Source organism: Dipodomys spectabilis, unplaced genomic scaffold, assembly GCF_019054845.1.
Source record: "Dipodomys spectabilis isolate Male_0828 unplaced genomic scaffold, ASM1905484v1 ptg000017l, whole genome shotgun sequence".
Lineage (NCBI taxonomy): Eukaryota > Metazoa > Chordata > Mammalia > Rodentia > Heteromyidae > Dipodomys > Dipodomys spectabilis.
Genome location: NW_024870694.1, coordinates 19,197,584 through 19,221,943, shown reverse-complemented (window position 1 = coordinate 19,221,943; position 24,360 = coordinate 19,197,584). Strand labels below are relative to the sequence as shown.

The 24,360-nt window shown below is 42.1% G+C and overlaps 1 protein-coding gene across 1 annotated transcript in view; it reads right to left on the bottom strand.

The window, feature by feature from the left end:
- Dgkg (diacylglycerol kinase gamma) overlaps nt 1-24,360 on the bottom strand; it is a 206,193-nt gene that overhangs the window by 66,470 nt on the left and 115,363 nt on the right. The window contains exon 20 of the mRNA XM_042667936.1: nt 19,422-19,486. Coding sequence (XP_042523870.1) covers nt 19,422-19,486 — 65 coding nt within the window. The remainder of the gene's footprint in view (nt 1-19,421; nt 19,487-24,360) is intronic.

Here is a 24,360-nt window from a genome sequence, read left to right as displayed (position 1 = left end):
GCAATACTATATTGAGGTTTAAGTCTCAACTAACCACAAAGGCCAATTAACCCCTTTGGTATCCCAAGTACATTATCTAGGTTTGGAGACAGATTGGTGAAGTTGAAGGAGTTTTGGTTATAAGTCAAAAAGACTTGAGTTCAAGAATTTGAACTATAGTTCAAACATTTACTTGCTATCTGGCTTTAGGCAAGTCATTGCGTCTCTTCTTTACCTCATCTTTGAATTAGGATAAGTATTATCTACTTTGCAGAAGATGATGGGGATATTAATTGAGAATGTGTGTATGTGTATCCACCTCATAAATAAAATTAAAACAGAACATTATTCCCATGTATAAAACTGGTTTTGAGGTCTCTTGGATTCTAAGTTCAGCTTGAACTATAAGTAGCACTTTATTTTTTTCTGCTAAGTTTGGGATTGAAGATTACAGCTTTCTTCAATTTCTTCATGAAGAAGCATGGAAACTTTTCTACCCTAGTGCTCTGGTAGTAGCCCCGGGCCAGAGTTTTTATTAGCATGAGACAGGAGATGCTAGAGGAAAGTGGGAAGTGGCAGGGGCTGGAAGGGTGAGAGGAAGCACACATTTTGCTAAGCATTGGATTTCTTTCTTCTCCAATCACAGAACTCCAGGATGGTCTTGTTGCCTCCTCCTAAGTTTCAACAAGTTAGAAGCTTCCTGGTCAGATTAGTTCCAGAAAAAAAGTTTCTACTACCTCTCATTCAAGTCATACATTGTCAGCGAGGTAAGTAAAAATTAATTAGAAGCCAGGTAGTGTTAACTCACACCTGTAGTCCTAACTACTCAGGAGGCCAAGATCTGAGAATGTAAGTTCAAAGCAAGCCGGGGTAGAAAAGTCCCTGATACTCTTATCTGAAATTAATTGCCAAAAAGCCAGAAGTGGAGCTGTGGCTCAAGTGGTAGAGCACTACGCTTGAGTGAAAAATCCAAGGGTGAGCATGATGTCTGGAGTTTAAGCCCCAGTACCAACATACACAACAACAACAAAAAAAATCATGAGATGGGACAGATGCCTGGGTAAATACCCCTTTCCTTATTCCATGTCCCTACGGTACCATTCAAAAAAGGTTAAAGAGAAAAACATCCAGCGCTTGCTCTGCCTGAGAAGCCTGAGGTACACCCTGCCAGCTCATTTCATCCTTCTAAAAAATCCCAGCCATATGTTCTGTGCTTTGCTTCCATTCTGACATTCGCGACTTCCTATAGTTGAGTATGCATTCTTAACACCCATCTCAGGGGCGGTGAGCCTGTCATCCTTCTCAATACCTAGTACAGTTCTGTGGCTTTGTGCTCTATTCCATTGCTACCTGCTGTCTCAGAGGTCATGCTGTTTCCCTAAGGAACATAACTTGTTCAATTTGCCCCTCTCACTGTGCAGTTGGCATAAGAGTTAACCATAGATGTGGCCATGATGTTCCTCTCTGTCAGTTCATTGGGAGATCTGCTTGGCACTACCCTCTGCCATGTCTCTTATTTCTAGCTCACACCTGCTACCCCTCTGTGGGCTGGGACTTTAGAGTTTCAGTCTATACTTTATCCCCTTTAGATCTCATGTTAAAGCTCTCCTGTGTGGACTACAAGTCTCTGGCCAAAACAAATTCCTTTTGGTTTATGAGGCAAGCTCCTAATTCCTTGCCAGGGCCCTCTCATTCCACACTCTAAATGCCTGGTCTAGAAGAGTCATTTCTCAGATCAGCTCCAGGCTCCTCCTACATGCCCATTTCCTCTAAAATCCTTTTTTTCTGCTTTTGCATGAGTTCAGTAGGTTAGAATCAATGTTAATGCCTTTTTAATATTATACAGAAAGAAATATGAGTGGGTCTGTTGGTGGTGGTGGTAGTGGTTGTGGGGCTTGACATGCAAGGCAAGCACTCTACCACTGAGCCAACTTCCCAGCCCTTTTTTTTTTTTTGGGGGGGCCTGGTCATGGGGCCTGAACTCTGGGCCTGGGCACTGTCCCTCAGCTCTTCAGCTCAAGGCTAACACTCTACCACTTGAGCCACAGCACCACTTCCAGCTTTTTTCTTTTTTCTTATGTGGTACTGAGGAATTGAACCCAGGGCCTCATGCATGCAAGGCAAGCGCTCTACCACTGAGCCACCTTCCCAGCCCTTCGCTTGACTTTTTCAACTCACGGCTGGCACTTCTGAACCCATACCTCTACTTCTGGTTTATAGACTTTTCTGCCAGGGCTAGCTTTGAGCCCCAATCCTCAGATCTCAGTCTCCTGAATAGCTAGAATTAGAAGCATGAGCCACAGTTCCTGATCTGAGTCCTATTACATTTTGAATCATCTTTTCTTCTCTTTTTTTCTGGTCCTGGGGCCTGAAATGTGGGCCTGGGCACTGTCCTTGAATTTCTTTTGCTCAAGGCTAGCACTCCACCACTTGAGCCACAGCAACACCTCTTGCCTTTGTCCTCTCCCCCTCCCCCCAATAGTTTATTGGAGATCAGAGTATCACAGACTACAATCCTCAGATCTCAACCTCCTGAGTAGTTGGCATTCTAGGTATGAGCCACCGGTACCTGGCTTGAATCCTATTTTTTATGACATCTGAGACTGCTTTGTTAAATACATTAATTTCTTAAGTTTTCCTGAAGCCTATTCATTCTCTCCCTTGGAGTCAGCTTACACTGATAATATTAATAATTTGTGGGCAAAGTTAAACAAAATGAAACTTGGCCTTAATCACATCCTTACGTTTATAATTCCTGGGTATCAATGTAACAGCTTGGTGGTCCAATGGTCTTATAGGCCTAGGAATGTGTTTGTTCAGTAGCTTTAAAATTAGAAAATTATATATGTATATATATAATATACAACTATTACTATGTATATAACTGCAGTTATATATATGTATATATATATGTATATATATAACCATATCTGTTTATAAATCTATCTTTCTATACTGTAGTGTATAACTATATACCACACACTTTGAGCCCACCTTCTTTTGAGAAGCCAGATGTATTAACACCTGATTAATTTCTAGTCTGACAACAACTGGCTGGGGCTGAATACTAGCTGGTCCCTTCCTGCACTCTTTTATGCTCACCCCTACTGAAGCTTCACAGCCATATGCTTCCCTGATTTCTACATTAACTACCTGGCCTCTATGGGCCTGGGCGTTATAATCTCTCATGTAGATCTTTGTAACGGCTTCTGGAAATTGTCTTGGGAGCTGCTTCAAAAGTGTCTCCCCCACTTCCTTCCCAGTTTGCTGTATCCCATCTGAGGAGCTGGCACCTTTGGTGTAGAGTCCTAACACATGTCTGACTTCAAGGACTGACTGGTTGCAGTAGGATAAGAGCTCAAGCTCCTGGGTCTTTGCAAGGACCCAACACAGAAATAAAATATCCATGTCTACTTCTAGGAAAATACTTGTTCTGTGTCTGTAATAGGGGAAAAACGTGGTAGACATGTCTATAATTCTATTGTCCCAAATATTAAGTAATGAACGTATCTTTTAAGTGCTAGAAAAATAATTTAAGCTCACATTTACTTTTTCCTCGGATCTTCCACTTTACACACACAAAAATTACTATGAATTTTAACAATACACTAATAAGTGAATTATTAAGAAAAAAATGAGTTAGTAGGTTATCAAAGTCCTTTAAATCTTCACTTCTAACCCATAGATAGGTTGCTAAATATCTCCTTTATTTTTTCCACAGATTTAGCAGTTAGAAGGGGGAAGATTATAAGTGAAATCGTGAACTAGGTCATCAACTTGATTTCAAAGTATCCTGCTGTATTATCTATAGCCCTAACCCTGTGCATATTTGTAGAAACTCTGAGTTTTAGCTGTCTCTATCTCTCTTCCCCACTCAAATTCAGAGACAAGGTAAAAACAGAAGAGGAAAGGGAAGCCTGACAAACCGACATGCTCTGTGCTGACCGCTCCGATAAAAGCTTCCTTATGATGAATGGTCTGAGATTTTAATTTCCCACTGGCTCTTACCCTATGGTCACTCAAAGCTGGAGATTACTCAGCTTCTTGAGTTCAAAGGCAAGGTAGGGTACTCGGCTTGATTGGCACTTTGGAATGGCCTCTAAAAAGGTCTACTCTTAAGATTAAAGGGACTCTTCATGCAGTAGAATAGAAGACATCTTGTTGTTAGACAATTAGGAATTTCGGCCTAAGTGTAGGTTCAATAAACGTGAATATTAAGCAAATTACATAAGCCCTTGGCACTTCAGTAACTTGAAGGGATAGAATGCATTCTTGGAACCCAGAGAGCCCTTCTTTCATTGAAGAGCATGAAAAGATTGTGAAAACGTTCTCTTAGTAAAATGTGAAGTGGTAGGACCCCTTCCCCTCAACACCAAAATTTAAACACTCATGAAACCTTCAAAGTACAAAAATCTACAGATCTTCAAAGTAGAGATTTGATGACCCTCCATACAAGGGGTTCATAGGGTAGATGCTTATATAGGAAAGATAGTTAAAATCTAAAGTCCTGTCCAAAGTTGAGATTCCATGACATTATTATAAATAATAACCATAGAACCATGCATTTAAACTCTAGATTCTAAAGAGTTTTGAGATTTTTATATTTATATCTATATCTATATAATAATCTCTATCTATCTCTCCTTTATATCAACATATTCAATTTGCAATTTTTTTTTTTTTTTGGTCGGTCGTGGGGCTTGAACTCTGGACTTGGGCGTTGTCTCTGTGCTCTTCAGCTCAAGGCGAGCGCTCTACCGCTTGAGCCACAGCGCCACTTCCAGTCTTTGAGTGGTTTATTGGAGCTAAGAGTCTCATGGACTTTCCTGCTCAGGCTGGCTTTGAACTGTGATCCTCAGATCTCAGCCTCCTGAGTAGCTAGGTGTGAGTCACCGGTGCCTGGCTAAGCCCAGGGTTTCTTGGGAAATAATATAGTTATTCCTCTATAGCTTAGTGAAAGGTTGCTTTAAAAATTCCCTTTGGTTAAAAAATGAATGCATTAAAAATGTATTTAGAGGGACTGGGAAGGTGGCTTAGTGGTAGAGGGCTTGTCTAACATTCATGAAGCCTTGGGTTTGATTCCTTAGTACAACATAAACAGAAACAGTGGGAAATGGAGCTGTGGCCTAAGTGGTAAAGTGCTAGCCTTGAGCAAAAGAAGCTCAGGGGCAGTGCCCAGGCCCTGAGTTCAAGTCCCAGTGGCTTATACCTGTAATCCTAGCTATTCAAGAGGCTGAGATTTAGGAAGCCCAGACAGGAAAATCCTCAAGACTCCATCTCCAAAATAAACAGCAAAAATGGCTGGGTTGGAGGTGTGGCTCAAGTGATAGAGCACCAGATGAACAAATGTAAGGCCCTGAGTTCAATCCTTCATACAAATAAAGAAGTAAAATTAGTCATTAGATTCTTTCTTGAGAATTTTTGTAACTCTTTCAGCTTATTTGTCAATTTCTTTTTAATACAATGCTTAATTACAAACAGTTTAAAGAAAATATAAGAGGATGAATATGGTATTCCCACTAGTTTAAATATAAAGATGAATTTTATTCTATCATAAAAAAATTCCCTTGTGCAAATGGATAATAATTCTCCAAGGTTCTAATTAGTAAAGGATAATAGAAGGCTAATGAGTTCTGAAATTCTATTCTTCTTGAGAGCTTAAATCAAACAAAGAAGCACACAAACCACATAACATGTTAAACTAAGTTTAAAAGCCACCTAAATTGACTTGTGCATGAGAAAATCTGAAATTGTAGTGGTACGCAAGAAAGAATGACATGGATTTGTTGTTGTTGTTGTTTCCCAATATAAACTACTTCCACAGCCAAATAGCATGCTTCGCAGTTTTCACCGTGCTGTCATGTACCAGGGCTCCAGATGAACAGAGCTGGGTTACCTTATCTCTCTCCTGCCACCCCTCTTCTTCGTTTCCCACTGGGAACCCCCTCTTTCTCTCTCCCTGCTCTTCATCTGGTCTAATACCCTACATCATATGACATCTCAATGAGACCTCAATGTTTCTGGGTGCCTGAAATCTTTTGCTGTGTAAACTTGGACGGTAAGTCATCTTTCATCAATCTATTCAGAACACAGTGAGTCCCTTGACTGTGTTCTCACCCACTTTTGGGTTGAAGTACAAACTTCTATGCAGACCAGCAAGCTCTTATTGTAGTCGCCTCCTCCTGTCTTTCCACTTCCCTTGAAATCTCTTACATTCTGCTCCTTTTCAGAATCCTCTCACATGTGTGTCTTTGGCCCAGGTTGCTTCCCAACTCTTAGTTTGCCTGGGTTCTTTCTCTGGTTGGTGAAGGCATATTTCTCTCTCAAAAGCTATCTTCTTTATGAGGCCTAACCCCACTTTTGTAGTAGGTAGTTCAGCAACACTCTCATGGTTTGTATCCTCTGGTTAAAACAAAGCTCACAAGTCAGGTGCCTGTGGCTCATGCCTGCAATCCTAGCTACTCAGGAGGCTGACATGTGAGGATTATGGCTTGAAGCTAGCGCAGGTAGACACATCTGACATTCTTATCTCCAATTAACCAGCAAAAAAGCCTGAAATGAAGCTGTGGATCAAGTGGTAGAGCTCCAGCCTTGAGCAAAAAAAGCTAAGAAAGAGTGAAAAACTCTGAATTCAAACCTCAGTACTGGGCACAAAACAAACAAACCCCAACAAAGCTCATTATATTATATAGAATTTTCTTTTTATGTGTGAAGACTTGGGAGAGGGTTGGTATTATTGGTATTATAGGGTGTCCTTCTGGGGAGGAAAAATACATTGAAGTCCTAAATGTCCATATTTGTGAATGAGATCTTATGTAATCAAGAGATGTAATTAAGATAAAGTAGGGTTATCCTGGAGGAAGGTGTGTCTAATCCAATGACTGGTTTTTCATGAAGAGGGAACTTTTGGATACAGGGATACAGGAAGAACCCCGTGTAATAACGGCAAATTGGCCTAATACAGCTATAAACCAAGGACCGCAACCAGCAGGAGAGAGGCATGGGTACCTTTTTTAGCCTACTAGCTTGACTGACATCTTGACCTCCCGGGCTGTGAGAGAATATATTCCTATAAAGTCACTTTAATTGTAATAATTTGTGACTACAGCCGTAGGATGCTGATGTTTTTGGAATGACGACTGTGTGTGGGTGCAAACTGAAGGATTCCTGAGAAGAAGGGGCCGTGGTGGTCTCCCTTTCCTCTCAGCTCCAATATAATGTTAGCTAACACAAAATGAAGACCTAAAGCATTTTTGCTGAATGAAGATACATACTCAGTTATCACTCTTCTCGTTCAATTTTCGTGAGTTCCAAACAGGCACAGACCTTTCTCTGAAGGAAAGCTTATGAATGAGCTGGAGAGGTAACAAGATATAGTACCCAAAGCATAATGAATTATAGGAGTCAACAAGGACAAATTGAAAGGAGATAAAAACCTATGAACAATCGTGTAGATGGATTCTAAGTGAAAGTTGAATACTGACATGGAGACCAGGGAGCGAGTACTCAATATTCTTGGCGTCACTTTGAACCAATAGTGTTGAGGCCCTAGGAAATGATGCCACTCTTGATGAGCAGTTCAAGGCATAAGGGCAGCTGTGTGGGGAAGGGCTGAAATGGAGTATGACACTGAGGAGGTAGAACCAGTGTTTGAAGAGGAGGATCTTATACAAAGAAAGGGAGCTTAAGTTCAGAAAAGGGGACATGGATGGTGGCTCTGGTATAGGCCAGTGGGAAGGGAAAGGAGCCATCTAAGATGTGCTGGGGAGAGCCAAAAGAAGGAGGTTTATACTATGGAGGCTAAGAGCTGAGGCTCACACTTCAAAGCCAGACTGGGAAGAAAAGTCTGTGAGACTCTTATCTCCAATTAACCAGCAAAAAGCCTTGATGGACAAAGTTAAGGGAGAACACCCTGGCCTTGAGTTCATGCCCTAGTACCAACAGGCGTGGGTGTGTGTGCAGGTACACACACACACACACACACACACACACACACACACTAGGGAGGGGTGGCTGTGGAAATCCTGAGGATGGAACATTTAGGGCCAAGTGACAGCTGAGTCACATCGTGTGAGGCAAAAGACTCTTGTCCCTGGTGTGGGCCTGGTGTATAATGAGCACACCCTTGGGCTCAGAGAAGATAATATGTTTGTCATTTGAAGGTTTCTGTTTGGGAGACTTTCATAAGAGATTCTACAACTTCTCTCAAGAACTTATTTCAGCCTGAAATGTCCTCTAAGCCCGAAGATTCCTCTTCTCATCCAAAATGGCACTCCTCCTCCTCCTCATTCTTTTCTAAGCTGAGATGGAGAATCAAGGGGTGTGTGTGGCCACTAATTCATCCCCTAAATCTTTCGCTGGAGGCTCATATTCATTAGGTTCTTGGTTTCTCTCCAGGAAAAACAAATTTAGTTTACTTATGGTTTTTTACATGAGTCCTTTAATTGACTCTGTGGCTTCTTCTCTGGTCTCTGTGTCATGGGACAACACGCTGGGCACATGGAAAGGCTAGAAAGTATGGCAGAATACATGGAGACTGTGGAGTCATACAGGCCTAGATTGAACAGCAGCTCCCCTATGAACTAGTGTGCAAGATGCATCTGATGTATAAAATGGATCAGCAATATTTACCTTATACGTGGACATTAATATTTGTAAGAAATGGAAAATTATTAATAGATGATGGCTACTATTTTGGTATGGTTGGAGCAGGACATTGGGAATATCATCTTTCCACACACCCACTTTCTTTGTCACTCATGCCCTAAAGTTCAGCCAGCAGTCCTTACTATCTCTGATAATCAGGTAGAACAGAAAATGAGATACACCAAAATCAGGTACAGCTGATGAGATCTAATTCATTCTTCACAAAAGTAGAGCTGTAAAACTCATCATTTAACTATTTCAATTGCAAAGGGAGTTGAGTAATGTCTTGAAAATTTTCATATTGACTAAACGAAATCACTGGGATTTTTTTTTTCTTTCTTTTGTGTGTCGGCCTGGGGCTTGAGCACTCAGAAAAAGCCATAGAAAGCTTGAGCCTTTTATTTTGGTCCTTAATTGGAGATAAGAGTCTCACAGACTTTCTTGCCTAGGTTGCCTTCAAACCTGGATCCTCAGATCTCAGCCTTCTGAGTAGTTAGGATTATTTATAAACAAGAGCCACCAGTGCCCAGCTGTTGGGATTTTTTAATTGGAAAAAAAATACTAATCAAACTTCTGCTAACAGTGGGAGTTTGCAGCTGCTTTCTATCATTTTTCTTTCATAGGCTATAAAGGCTTTAATAATGTTTAATGCTACTGTAATTATGTAATAAGGTTTTAACCAGTATATACAGTATAGTCTCTCTAAAGTGGTACAGTGAAAGTGCTGAAAGGAAATATATTATGATGCTGACAGCATTTTGTTTTATGGGGATCAAGGTGCCATATATTTTCTTTCTTTCCTTCCTTCCTTCCTAACTTCCTTCTTTCCTTCCTTCCTTCCTTCCTTTTTCTTTTCTTTTCTTTTCTTTTTTTTTATAGTAGTAGGGCTTGAACTCAGGATGTCACTCTTGCTACACAAGCCCTTAACCACTGATGCCACACCCCCAGTCTGATGATTTTTCTCTTACAATAAGCCCCAATGACTTGTAAAGAAAAAAAGCCCTAAAAAGTATATAAAATATTAAAATATATAACTTTCCAAACCATTTATAATGATACTACAATGTACTATGTAATAATACTGTTTGATGTATGATTAAAGTATTTAATAAAATACAATGATATTTTGTTTAAAAAACTTAATAAGATGAATGAAAAGAATGCTAAGCACTGGTGACTCTCGCCTGTAATCTTAGCTACTCAAGGTACTGACATCTGAGGACTCGAAGACGACCTTGGGTAGAAAATCTCTGAGGATCTTATCTCCAAGGAACCAGCAAAAAACCTGAAGGTGGAAGTGTGGCTTTGAGTGAAAAAGCCAAATGATAGTGCAGAGCGCTGAGTTCAAACCCCTGTATACACACACACACACACACACACACACACACACACACACACACACACACACACACACACACACGGAGAAACTAGTAGATATTTATCTTGTCTATCTTAAAGAATCACCAAATATTAAGAGTTTTAAAGTCCCCTGAGTCATCTAAGATGACTATTATCTGCTGTAAGATGTCTTTGTAATAAAAGAATATTAACAACAATAATAATAGCTACCATTGGTGTGTCAGATTCTAATAAGCACTTTAAATGCATAGTTTTGTAGGATCTTCAAAAGAAAGCCATGAGGTAACAGACTTTCAGGAGGCTGAATAATGTCCTGAAGATGTCCATGTGCTAATGCTTGGAAACGGAATATATTAGATTACACAGCAAAGAGGAATCAAGGTTGGAGATGGGATTTCAATTGCTAGTCTGCTGATTTAAGATGGGAAGTTTAGCCTGGGTTATGTGCATGGGACCAATGTAATCACAGAGTCCTTAGAAATGAACGTGGAAGGCAAAAAAGGGCCATCAGAGAAATGTGACTGGAAAAAGACTGGTCAAGGCTGATTTTAAAGATGAAAGGAGTCACAGAGAAGAACTTGCAGTTCATACCTTTAGTCCTAGCTACTCAGGAGGCTGAGATCTGAGGATCACAGTTCAAAGCCAGCCAGGCAGAAAAGTCTGAGAGATTCCACCTTTAATTAACCAGCAAAATGCTAAACTAAAGGTATGACTCAAGATGTAGAATACCAGCTGAGCAAATTCAAGGCTCTGAAATCAAATCTCAGCTCAGGGAAAAAGAACACTTTTTTTTTCCTTCAAATTTAAGGCCAATAATCACTACTTCCTATGCCTTCTTTTCTTTGGGTAAAAGAACGTCAGCTTCAGCCTTTCCTGTTAGGACATAGTTGAAAGTTCCAGTAGTATCTTGACCTTTCCCCTCTGGAAAGTATCCAGACTGTCAACACCCACTAAAGACCTAGCCAATTCCCACCTTCCTTTGAATTTGTGTACTTTGATTTTTTTTTCCAGGAGGTTATCTTTCTAACCTTAACCTTCTGAACTTGGTTACATACTACATCTTGAGCTCTTTGATGGAAATGCTTCTAGAAACAAATCAATCAAATGCTGATAACTTTTGGATTGTTTGGTGAATGTATTGAAAACAGCTTGCTTCCCAGTTCCTTCTGATGTTATCACAAACTCATTCCACTCTTTGTTGACAGGATAATATCTATTTCTAGCTGAAAGGGACTGGAAGAAAAGTCCTGTTAAGCTGCAATAAAGAACTATTCTGACAGGGCGCTAGTAGCTCATGCCTGTAATCCTAGCTACTCAGGGGACTAAGATCTGAGGCTTGCAGTTTGGAGTCAGCCAGGGCAGGAAAGTCTGTGAGACTCTTATCTCTAATTACCAGCAAAAGCCAAAAGTAGAGCTTGTGGTACAAGTGTTAGAGCCCCAACTGTGAGTAAAAAAGCCAAGGGACAGTATCCAGGACCTGAGTTCAAGCCCTAATACTGACACCTTAAAAACAAAAAACCCAACAAAACAAAAAAAGAAACACACACACACACACTCACTCACACACACACAAAACCTATTCTGGCCAACTGGCATCTAACATCTCTGTAATCTCTGTAGGGCTCCCTGAGGTCCATGGGCTGCTCCTAAATTTTATTCTGAGAGGTTCATCTAACTGGGGTTACACAGACTTGGAAGCCAGGAGGAAACTGAAGGCCATGCCAGAAGTCAAAGTGATTTCATCAGATTATTTAAACTATTATGAATGTTAGGGCAGAGAGAACTGCACACAAATAGTAACAGCAGCCTCCCAAAATCTTTGATCATCATAGCTTGAAAAGATCCTGTGGCTGCTCTCTTGTTTCTGCAAATAATCAAGGGTTGGCTATAAACAAATAATTCAGCCAAAAAAAAAAAAAAAAACCCCACAAAACCCAACCCCCCAAAACAAACTTTGGACTTCTGCAGTTGCATAATGATGAAAAACACATGAGCCCATATTTCATTCATTTCACCCTCTGAGTCTTTCAAAGAGGGTGCGAGAGTGGGGACAATGTGTGTGTGTGTGTGTGTGTGTGTGTGTGTGTGTGTGTGTGTGTGTGTGTGTGTGTGTGTGTGTGTGTGTTGGTTCTGGGGCTTGAACTCAGGGCCTGGGCACTGCTCTACTTTTAGCTTTTTGCTGATTAAACGGAGAGAAGAGCCTCACAGATTTTCTTGTCCTGGACAGCTATGCTCCTCAGATCTCAGTCTCTTGAGTAGCTGTGATTACAGGCATGAGCCACCAGAGCTTGGCTGACAATTCTTTTTTTTTTTTAAGCCTAAACATTTGAGTTGCTCTGTCAGAACTGACTTGAACACAAAGCATAAGGTTTGCATTTCCTTCAGAAATCTCCTTAGGATAAGAATGAAAACAGAAAATGCCACAATCAACTTCATTTAGAGCTTTTCCAAATCTCAATCATTTGAAAAAAAATCATTTAGCTTATTTGGGGAAATATATATATATATATAATACATGTATATATATACTTTGCACAGCTGGGTAACTAGTATAGTGTTTTGGGAGCGGGGTGGTGTTGAGTATCGAAAGAGGAGAGAAGCAAAGCCCAACTTAGGGCACAGAATGAAAACACCAGCTATGAAAACTTTTACTCTTGTCATGGTTACTGCTATTGAACCTTTGGCTTTGGGAAAGTCAAACATCTGGGCTGTAATATTGGGCTACTTCACAAGGTTCCTGGAAAGAATGACTCCCAATGGCTTCATTGTCAGATAACAGTATCTTATGTAAATGGTTAGCCGCTATAAACTGGGGCTGCAGAACACACCATTTTGGCATGGAAGAAAGAGGCCCTTTCATGGTTAGAGCTGTGTGTCTGGAGTTTGCTAGTTTCTGTTGTTCCTCTTACCCCAGATCTCCTGTATTTAGCTAAGGTTGGGGGTAGGGATAAGGAGAGATGGGTGATTGGGCATCATTTCAATCACAGCTCTATCATCTCCCTGCCCAGACCACTTGCCTACCCAGCAGCTGTGTACTCCATGGTCCAAGCTAGCAATCTGTAAGTACTCACAAAATCCATGTTATCTGTCCTGCCCCCTCTCTACTCACTACCACTGTTTCACAGGTACCATTTTAGCTGGGATCTGGGATGCCCGGCCTCCATCCCCTACTTAGCTTTTGGACTTAAGTCCTTTGGTATTCAGATTCAAACCCCTAGTTCCATGAGAGGTTTGGAAAGAATTTCCCCCCACAGCTCTAGTCCTAGAAAATCCAGCCCAATTCAACCCTGGCTAACTGGCGCCGTCTTCCCATCCTCCAAGAAGGCTTTGATGAATCATGGCTGGTGTCTTCCAAGTTTTGGTTGTCCTCCAACTTTTCAGCTTAAGGGCCAAGATGACAGAGCCAAGATCTTGTAAGAACTGAATCCCATTTGCCACACCATTGAAAAAGACTGATTTTCAATGCGGAATCCGTGATCAAAAACAATGTTTCCCTCATGTTTGTTATTCAATGCTATTTAGCAACCAATATCTGTTGAGAACCTACTAGGTGACTTGAACTTGACGTTTTATTTCCTTACATGCGAAGAGCAACCTTGCAAAAATTTCAAGGGAGGAAGCAAAGGTTTAAAAAGATTAACTCTACTTGTCCAAGGTCACACAGCAAGTACGTGTCAGAGCCAAACTTTGATGCCAGCTTGGGCTATACCCTGATGTCTTCTGCTATAAATATCTACTAAGTAATTAGTTCTTTGCAAGATGTATTTCCAATCTCCTAGGGATTCAAGCTACATTTCTGAGGAACCCCTCAACTACTTCCTAGGCCTGGCTCCCAGAAAGTTAGCACCCCAGAACCTATGTATTACCCAAGGGCTGTGGGGAAAAGTGGTCAGTTTTTGGCAGGAATAAGCAGTGTTTCGGTGTCTTTGAAGGGTTGACAGGAAATAACTTGCTTCATTCTCAAGTGCTGAGGGCCATGCTCAAGTGAATGACACTCAACAAGTTTGGAATGACACATTCCCCAAGTGCTCTGATTTTCTGACGAACAATATGAACCTCCACAGCTCCACTTCCTTTCCTAACTGCTCAGTGACATTGGGATTCTGTAGCTTTTGGGGATAGATTTCATATGTATCAAACCCTTCAGAGATGAGCTGGAATGTCACGGAGGGCTGGGCTCTTGAGTATCTGGGAGACTCATGACAGCTTTGTCTCCTCTGTTAGTATAAACCACTGGTCCTTTGACAGACTGATAACCCCTTCCCTCTCCTACCTGAAACTCCCTTTATTCCATTTTCCTATTTCTTCACTTTCAAGCCTGGGCAGATGTGCCTTAAAACAAAAATAATCCTCTCTGAGCTGGGCACTGGTGGCTCACACCTGTAATCCTAGCTACTCAGGAGGCTGAGATATGAGGATCATGGTTTAAAGCCAACTTCAGGAAGGAAAGTCCATGGGATTCTTATCACCAATTAACCAGCTAGAAGTGGAGCTGTGACTCAAGTGGTAGAGTGCTAACCTTGATCAGAAAGGCTCAGGGACAGCACTCAGGCCCTGAGTTCAAGCCTTAAGACTGGCACCCCAAAAATAAATTAATCCTCTCTGTTGCCAGTTCATAAGTTAGATCTGCATGGTTACTCTGGACCCTGTTCTTAAGGGCTCTGGACTTAGTTTAATGCTTTGCCATCAATTTGAAATGTTGAATACCTTTTGAAATGGGGTTATACATTTAAAATTTTCTCTGGGTCACACAAATCATATAACTAGTCTTGCTGCTGCCGCCGCCATCACCTCCTCCTCTTCCTTCTCCTCCTCTTCCTCCTTTTCTTCTTCTTCTTCCTCTTCTTCCTCCTCTTCCTCCTCTTCCTCCTCCTCCTCTTACTCCTCCTCCTCTTCCTCCTCCTCTTCCTCTTCTTCCCCTTCTTCCTCTTCCTCTCCTCCTTCTCTCTCTCTCTCTCCTCTTTCTCTTGTTCATTTGATTTATTTTGTTTGGGGATTGTTTGTACTGCGGATGGAACTCGGGGGCCTCAGCAAGTATTCTACCACTTGAATCACACACCCATCCTTGCTTCTTGTGATGGACATTGACGTAAGGAGAAGGCTCATGTCATATGAGATATGCATGAGTTGTGTGACTTATGATCTATTTCTTCTGAACTCAGCAAGCATTTTCCTGCAGAGACTATTCGCAAAAGCCACTAAGCCCACAATGGCTCCCTCCTCCTTAGCCTCAGGGTCTCCATCTCTAAAATGAGGACAGCAGTGCTTACTCTTCCATGTTATAACCAACACTGAGTGGAATCATGCATAAAGTACCTATTGGAGGGCCTGGCGAATACTGGATGTTTGCCAAGTGAAACCTGGGAGAGACAGCAGGTGTAGCAGAGAGCTTGAACAGGAGTTGAGGTAGGTCAGGAACCAAATCAGCCTCACTGCTTAAAAGATAGTCTCTGACCTCAGTGAGGTGACTTATTTTTTCCCAGCCTCAGTTCCCTTATCCGTAACACAAGAATACCAATATTTACTTTGTAAGTTGGTATTGTGATTTAAACAATTTAATGGATTAAAGAAATCTTGTTTGCTATCTGGCATTTAGTAGGAGCTCAAAAATGGATAATAGTTCTTAGCGTGGCAGCCTTAGTTTTGGTTTTTATACTCAAAAGCAATTCATTTGTGATGTTTGGGACATGGGTGTTGTAATACTAGCTTAAAAGGCTCAAAAGGAGAGGTCTGCAGTTGAAGGCCAGCAAATGAGAGATCCCCATCTCAACCATTGGTTGGGAATTGTGGTGTAAGCCCATGATCTTAGGAAGTGGAGATTGGGAAGATCATGGCTCTAGGCCAGCCACAGGTAGAAAAGTCTGAAGAAGTTGGGTACAGTGTCATGTCCCTGTCATCCCCGCTACAATCGGAAGGCTAAAGTAGGCAGATACCAGTCTAGACATGTGCCTAGAAAGGAAGTAAGACCCTGTCTTAAAATAAGCAGTGTAAATGGGAGCTGGAGGCATGTCTCAACAGTAGAGTGTCTGTCTAGCAAGTACAAGGCCCCGAGTGCAAGTGCCAGCACCTTCCCAAATGTTCGGATAATACTGTATAACTTCCTACATACTCAGTGAATTACTAAATGTAACTTCCTTGCATACTAAGATAATTTTGCAGAAAAAATGTTAAGGATTATTTTTATTTCTTTGCTAGACTATGAATTTCTCGAAGGCAGGAACCATGTCTCGTTTACCCTTCTTTAGAACACTCAAGTTCATGTTAGAATCTCAGTTGAGACTCTTTCTTCTGTCTAATATGCTGACAATGAGATGATGACTTTCACAATATTATTAATCCAAGAATTAGCAACCAGCTTATCTAGGAATTAATAAGGAGTCTATCACTGTGTAGGCAGATGAAGGGTCCCAAAATAGTTCTAGCCTCATGGCTCACCTTGCCACCTTCCATCAGGAAATAATTTATTTTTGTGTAACTAAACACTTTACCAGGCAGCAACCTGGGGAGGAATCTACTGAAACCCCAAAATGAGGGGAGTGTCACAATTTGTTGTAGTTTTTTAAAAATGAATTAATTAATCACCAGTACCAAAAATTAATTAATTAACTGGTTAATTAATTTTCTTAGTACTGGAGATTGAGCCCAGGATGCTGGATTTGTTAGGCAGGTGGTTTGCCACTGAGCTCCATCCCAGCCCCGGAGTCACAATTTGATGCTGGTTAGGACCTAAAGAGACTCAGCACTGTGACTTTTGACCATATGGAGTCTTTGAATGCCTTTAAGAAACGTCTGATAGTTATAAATATTCTCTCCTGAAAAATACATTCCATGTCTGAGATGCTTGGGTGAAGAATTCTTACTAGAGTAGCCCAGAAAAATGGTTTTCTAAGGTCTAACCTTCACTAGCTATACTCCCTTGCTGAAAACAAAACAAACAGAACAATTACAACTCCCTATATTTAACCTCAGGGTTGGCCCTGAGCATTGTCCCAGGCAGTAAGGCTAAAAACTTCCAGCCAAGCAGTCACTCCTCTGTGGGAAACCTAAGTTCAGCTAGGTAAAATGAAGTCTTGTTTGATAATATCGTTTACATTTCCAAATCCTAGGTATCAAGCTTTGTTCCTATCCCTTGTGGCCCTTCCTAAGTTTAGCTGTTGGTGTAATGGGGTAACCATGGCAACAGCCACCTGCCTATTTAAAACCATCTCCAATGCTAAATAAGGAAGGCTGGAAAAATGGCTGCTTGCCTGCCTCTCTGTGGACAAATTGAGCACCCCTGAGTATTTTGGATACAGGCAAGCAGGCAGGATAGAAGTGGCAAGATGGAAAGTTATTGGTAGGAAAGGTTTGGTCATCTTGGGAAGTATTCCTCTTATGCCTTCCTTTCTTGGGCAAGCACATGGATTTAAATTCAATTTCAGATGCCTGGCATTCTAGGTGACCAGAAAACCAGGTGAAGAGTGAAGCATGAATCTGATCTACAAATGTACTCAAGGGAGTTATACTGACCACAGTGAAGTCATTCATACTTTGCATTAAAATACATGCTACCCTTTTTTTTAGAAAGATGCATCTTTTTAATTGTACTTAATCATGTGGATAATTGACAATTGTTCTATTCATGTCATATATTGACTTATCTATTGCTTTGGGGAACATGGAGAAATTTCTTCCCCTCTTTGATTCCTTGTTCTCTACAAAGCACAAAGATTTGGCTTCTTTCCCATGCCAAGACTAGAAGACAGACATACTGAATGGTTTATTTTTCCCCAAGTGTATTATGCTATTACTTTTTTGTGTGTGTATCTTTCTGTATATTTAGTTCCTTCACATTGGGGTTGCCTTTCTCTTTTTTCCAACCTGGAAATTACATTCTTGTTTTCTGTTTTGGATGGAGCACATCTGTCATCAGGTAGTTCTCCATGACAAGTTCTATGCTGTTAGCTTGATGTCACTTTAGGTCGCCTCCCTCTCTCCACTTCATTTTACACAGGCTGTCATGCCCATCTGCTTTCCAGCCATTTCCACCAGTGGGCTTGAGTGCCTTACCCTATCTCTCTCCCAAACCCCTAGGGAACAGTGTCTAGTGTGTAGTATGTTTTCAAAAGCTATTGCTGAATGCCTAAATAAATAGCAGGCACCGATTTTATAAGCATAGGTCCATCTCCACAGACACATGTGCATGTGTGTAAATGGAAACCTTAGAAGAAATGAGCGGAAAAGGAGACTTTAAAAAGTAAAAGGACCAAAAGAAGAATGAATGGAATTGCAAGCAGTGGTATTGTCCTTAGAGACTGGAGGAATGCTGTGTAGTAAGTGTATTGGATTTGTTTGTGAGAGAGAGCAAGAAGGGATGTGCTAAGAAAGAATGCATACCCGAATAAAGTTAGTTCAGCTTCTATCATTCTCTATTACTCTTCCTGAGGTTGTTCTGGTCCTTAACAAGACTTTCTTCTTCTTGCTTAACATCCCAGTCTAAGGGGCCAGAGCAGATGAAGAAAAAACATGCCTGCCCTCTGGGAGGTTCTAGGTCCTACAAGAATGTCTTCAGACAACACTCTCACCTCTAGCTCTGTGGGCTAAATCAAGTCATCTCTCTTCAGGTTTAGAGATCAAACCCAAACTATTACCCACACTCCTCTTCACCTGCCTGAGGCTGGGAGTGGAATCCAGTGGTCCCACAGAAATAGTACAACAAAGAGGAAAGGGAAAGGAGAGAAATTAGCCAAGGCTAAGAAAGAGAAAGGAGGAAGAAGGGAGAAAGAAAAACCGACAATCCCAGTATCTCTATGTGAGTCACAATTCAGCTCTAGTATATTCCCTCTGGCTTTCCAGAAGGGTTTCATGTCATTTGGTTTTCTCTTTCCTTTGCTATTTGGATAGATGGCCCAGCTGAGGCAGGGCCTGGGTGGTCTCAGGGCTACTGCCTGTGCCAGGGCCTCTCTGATACTGCCCCCTGCTGTTGGGGAAGGCAGTGGCAATACCTACAGTCCTCCTGGCCCAAGTCCCATAACTGCCCCAGCTCGATCTTGAGGTCAAACAACGCTGACTCCTTTCCACCCTCCCTGTCCATCTGCAGAAGAAAGGTCTGGATGGGGCTGGGGGGTAAAGCATTGAAGGAAGCAGCTGATCCCCAGAAGGGGGTTCCACTGAGCTAATAGCAGGCTCCTTGCCACCCACCAGCGGACTCACCCGCCCTCTCTCACTTCCAAATCCCTCCCCGTGCACAGATCCTCTGGCTGGGGACAGGCATCCAGGCTATGGCAGGTTTCTGATTTTTTTTTTTTTTGAAATGGAAACTCTCCTTCCGGAGATGTGGCAGGAAAGCAAAGTCCCAGGGTGGCCTGGGCCAAGAACATTTCCGTGGCAGCAGGTGAAGTCTGGCTGGCTGCTCGCAGCGGTGGGGCTGCAGGGCAGCGGGCATGTAGCCCTCTTACCTGCTGTTGAATTTTTCGGGGTGTTTCTCTCTCATCATGTGGAATCTGTGCGCAATGGAAGCATCCTGCAAAAAGACGAGAGCAGAGGGCCTGATCAGTGGCTGTGGCCAGGCAATGTGGAGGGGAGGGACGCAATTACACAAATTCTCCAGGTCACAGAGCAGGCTCCATGTCACAGCCCGGGGCTCTGAGCTGGACATCACCCTCAAAGGCAAGAGACTGGTGCCATCAGTACTCACAGAGCCTGCTCTGGTTGTCTACAGAGTCATGGCTGCCAACATCACATCCCAGGCCCAGGGAGAAGCAGATAGTTCATGGGGGCGGGGAGGGAAGGGGAACCCCTGTCCTTGGAGGGGAAGAGTCTCTGAGCAGGTAAACAGCAGTGGCCTGTGTGTGAACATGAGACAGGATATGAAGCTTTGAAAATGTCTTACTGTGTCATGTTAATTAAAAATCCTTTTTCTTTCAGAATATTTTGGCTTCCAAGAATTTGCAGAAGTAGTAGAGTTCCTACGTTCCTTTCACTCAGCTTCCCTCAACAACAATATCTTACACAGCTATAGTATATTGGCAAAAGTCAGAAAGCTGATGCAGGCAGATGCTATTATATATTAAATCTTATTCTTATCAGCAGAAATAACTAGTAACATTGGATAACATCCCTAGTTGACTATTTTTTTTTCTTCGTTGTGGGCTTAAACTCTGGACCTGGGCGCTGTTCCTCAGATCTTCAGCTCAAGGCTAGCACTCTATCACTTGAGCCACAGTGCCACTTCTGGATTTTTTCCGCTTATGTGGTGCTAAGGAATCCAACCCAGGGCCTCATGCATGCAAGGCAAGCACTGTACCACTGAGCCACCTTCCCAGCCCCCTAGTCGACTATTTAAAAACATATTAAATGTTTCTGCATCTTGATCATTCCATTCAAGCCTGCTTCCAAGGTAAATAGTTTCAAACCACATCCACGATGTTTTGCTGTCCTCTTATTGATACTTCCTTGACTGTACCATTGGCCAGATCTCATTGTGAGGATGGATGATTCTCATGATACCATTATTTCCCAGCTTTCCATCCTTTTGCCTGAACTGTCTAGCTCCAGAATCAACTCTGAGCTCCAAACCTAAAATTGAACCCAATCTTCCTCCTCAAACCTGGTCTTCTACCTTTTGTAATGGTTGCATTTTTCCAACAGAAGAATTTGTACCACTCCCTTGTCATATAAGCCCTATGCCAGCACATTGGGCACAGGTGCTGGGTGTCAGAAAGAAGCAGCCTAATTGGGCTGGAGATGGAGATGACCTAGAAACAAAGGAGCTGATTCAGATTTGTTTAAGGAACAACAACAACAAACAAAAAAAAAAATAGAAACCAATTTGCTGGAATATGTGGCAAAAAAAAAAAAAGCCCAAAATTTCAGGCAGTAACTTTTCAGCTAATATATAGTCTATTTCTTCATCAGGAAAACTTTTCAAAAGATTATTTCTGAATGCTGAGTGGGAAAAAAAATCTGCTCATGGCAGATTCAAAGCTAGCCTTGAAACGTTTCTCAGATTAACCAGCAAAGAGCCAGAAGCAGTGGTATGGCTCAAGTGGCAGAGTGCCAGCCTTGAGTGAAGAAGCCAAAAGACAACATGAGGGCCTCAGTTCAAGCCCCAGTACTGCCACACGTGCGGACACACACACACAGACACACACACACAGACACACACACACGGAGTGCAGCAAACAAGTATGTACTCTGTCTGGTGGAATTGCCGTTAGTAGAAGTGACCGAAGCCAGCAGCTACCATTTGAAATTTGGGAGAGTAAGTCAAGAAAGTAGGTTTATCTTGTGGTTGGCAAATACCATTTGGTGAAATAATGTCTTGGGAATTTAATAGCTAAATATCAGCTACTAATTTATTTTTTATTTTTAAGGCCCAGAGAAGGGCTGGGAAGGTGGCTTTGTGGTATAGTGCTTGTCTACCATGCGTGAAGCCCTGGGTTCAATTCCTCAGTACCATGTAAACAGAAAAAGCTGGCAAGTGGAGCGGTGGCTCAAGTGGTAGAGTGCTAGCCTTGAGCAAAAACAAGCTCAGGGACAATGCTCAGGCTCTGAGTTCAAGCCCCAGGACTGGCAAAAAAAAAAAGACACCTGGAGAGCTGAAGGTGTGAAGAAATTTCCTTGTACACTTAGGCAGTCTTCCTTGAGTCGGCCCAGGGAGTGTTCCCTCTCTCTCCACCCCTGCACCTACAGGGCAGGCACTTTCTCCAGACAGCAGCAATTCTGGCTCCTGGACTGTGCCCCACCCCTTCTCTTCCAGCAAGTCTCAGTGAACGGGCTCAATAAGATTCATGTGACATTTGTCAAATGCTTCTCTACAAATGAAGAAAACATTCCATCTACTATGTTCCTCTTGAAATAACCTCAGAGTGGAGAAGTCCACAGAGGCATGTTCAGAGGTGACAAAGGAATCTTTATTAGCTGGAAACAACTGCCCTGTCCTGGACTTGGTGTCTCAGAACTAAGAGCAGCCCACAAATACACTTAATACTGTTAGGAAACAGGCCAGAGAGGAAAGAAAGAACAAAAACAATGCCAACAAAATAATTCAGCTCCAATGGAGAGCCGAATAGGGACACCATGGTGACTGGAGAAGAGCCAAGAGACAGGAGACAGGACTGGAACAGGGAGACATTTGGCATGGTGTAATGGGACCTGTGCTGGTCTGGGCCTAAATAGGCTCAGGGCAGGGTCACAGGAAATTCCCAGTCCCAGGCACTGGACTGACAGTTTTAGTAGCCTACCAGCGAGATACCAGCTCCTGCCTCCAGGAATTCAGGCACACCCATCACCTGGGGGTGGGACTTCCTTCCACTAGGAATTCAGGTGTGCCTATCACCCGGGAAGCAGGACTTTCCCTTCTCTAACCATGAAGACAAGATGCCAGACCTTACCATTAACCATGTGGCCAATATGGTGCCATCCAGACCTACCTCCCTACTTCACTCTGAAACACTGATTTTATTCTATCAGAAACAAAAGGAAAAAAGCCATCACATACTGCTTGGCATGATTTATATTTCACCACCTTCCCACCTAGCCCACAGTACTGGTTTCCATTCTCTGGGATATTGGCAGAGATAGCGCGCGCTCTCTCTCTCTCTCATCTGATTGTCCTTGTTTTTTCCATCACTAGGTCTCCCAAGGCTTCTTTTTCTATTAGTTTAGCATGTAGTTCCTGATTTGATGAAGTGAAATGTGATCCCTTGGCAAATACTCAAAATGGCAGGGGAGCGCTGAGCTCTCACTGAAAAGCAGCAATGGCAAAGACTCTGACCAGGTTTGTCTACCTGGGGATGGAAAAGAATCAAGATTCTTCCTTCTCTTCACCATCTTGTGTACGAACCTCAACATATTTATAATCTGTAGTGATTCCATTTGAAACTTAGAAACCAGAGCTATGAGCAGTTCTGGTCCTTTTGTTGGTGATGATTACAGCAAAAAATAAATAAACAAATAAATAAATAAAACACTTTTGAAGCGATGGAAAGTGCAGACTCAGGGGAAGCCATGATGGCCGCTCTGAACCCAAACTGCAAGCACATTGTTGGATGAAAGGTTTGGGGTCCTTTTCAAATACACACAACAGCTGTTATTTGGACTTTGAGATTTTTGAATTTCTAGGGCAGTGTTGTTCAATAGAGTTATAGTACATGCCACATATATAACTGAAAAGTTTTTAGTAAAAAAACACAGATCTTATTATTGTTGTTGTTGTTTTTGGCAGTAGTGGGGGTTGCCTGGATCTTGTTCTAGAGTTTTTATTGTTCAAGACTAGCACTCTACCACTTTGAGCCACAGCTCCACTTCCAGTTTGGGGGCAGTTAATTGGAGATAAGAGGCTCATGGACTTTCCTGCCTGGGCTGTCTTCAAAATACAATCCTCAGATCTCAGCTACCTGAATAGCTAGGATTACAATGTGAGCCACCACCACTTTCCAGCTATTTTTCATAAAATATTTTAATTAATACAATATGTTCCAAATATTTTCATCTCAATGTACAATCATTATAAAATATCTTTGGCATTTTATTTTCTTCACACTGTATGTTTTTTGAAATTGGATGTGTATTACACCTAGAGTGCACACACCTACTTTAGAGAGTCTATTTCAAATACACAACAGCCACATGTAGCTCATAACTGCCATGTTGGGTAAGGGCAAAGTCATTTGGGAGACTTCTGAAAAGGACAGAAAGGAGATAATAGGTCAGATGATTGAGATTTGCTCATTGTGGATAACCAAATGGGGAAAGGGGCCGCCAGCTTCTTGCCCAAGTTACTCCTCAGAAGGGTTCAGTGTCTTAGGACCTTTACAGAGCTCTATGTGGAAAGAATCTGCCACTCTGAAGACAAATGATGTTGACCCATTCCCTAATAGGGAGAAGGCTTGTCATTGTAGAAAACAAGGCTGGTGAACTTGAACAACAATCTATAAGACAGAAAACGGTGCTCGGGCGAATATGACAGTGTGGCCTTTCCTTGGCATCCCCTGGACTCCCCTTGGCATCTAAAATAGATTTCATTGAATGGAGGGATTAGCTGTTCACACATCCCATTAAGGCTCAGTGAAAGCGGAGCCTGTTCAGAGTTACACATTCTCCAGGAATTATTCTGTAGTCCCAAACTTCCTGTCACTGATACCTGGCCATCCTGACATTTGTGCTCATCTAAAAATACAGAGCAGGGAGGAAGAAGCCAGAGAAGTCAAAGGAAGTGATGTCTTGGATGACTATGTTTCAAATCTCTTGACAGTGGATATTCTCAGTGAGAAGGAATGATAAGGCTGAGTATCTTAAGTCTTCAGGGCTGGGAAGCTGGCACATGGTTGGGGATGTGGTGGCAGTTAGGCCATAGTCACTCTGTGGATAGCCCAGGACAGTCTGTCTTATTTA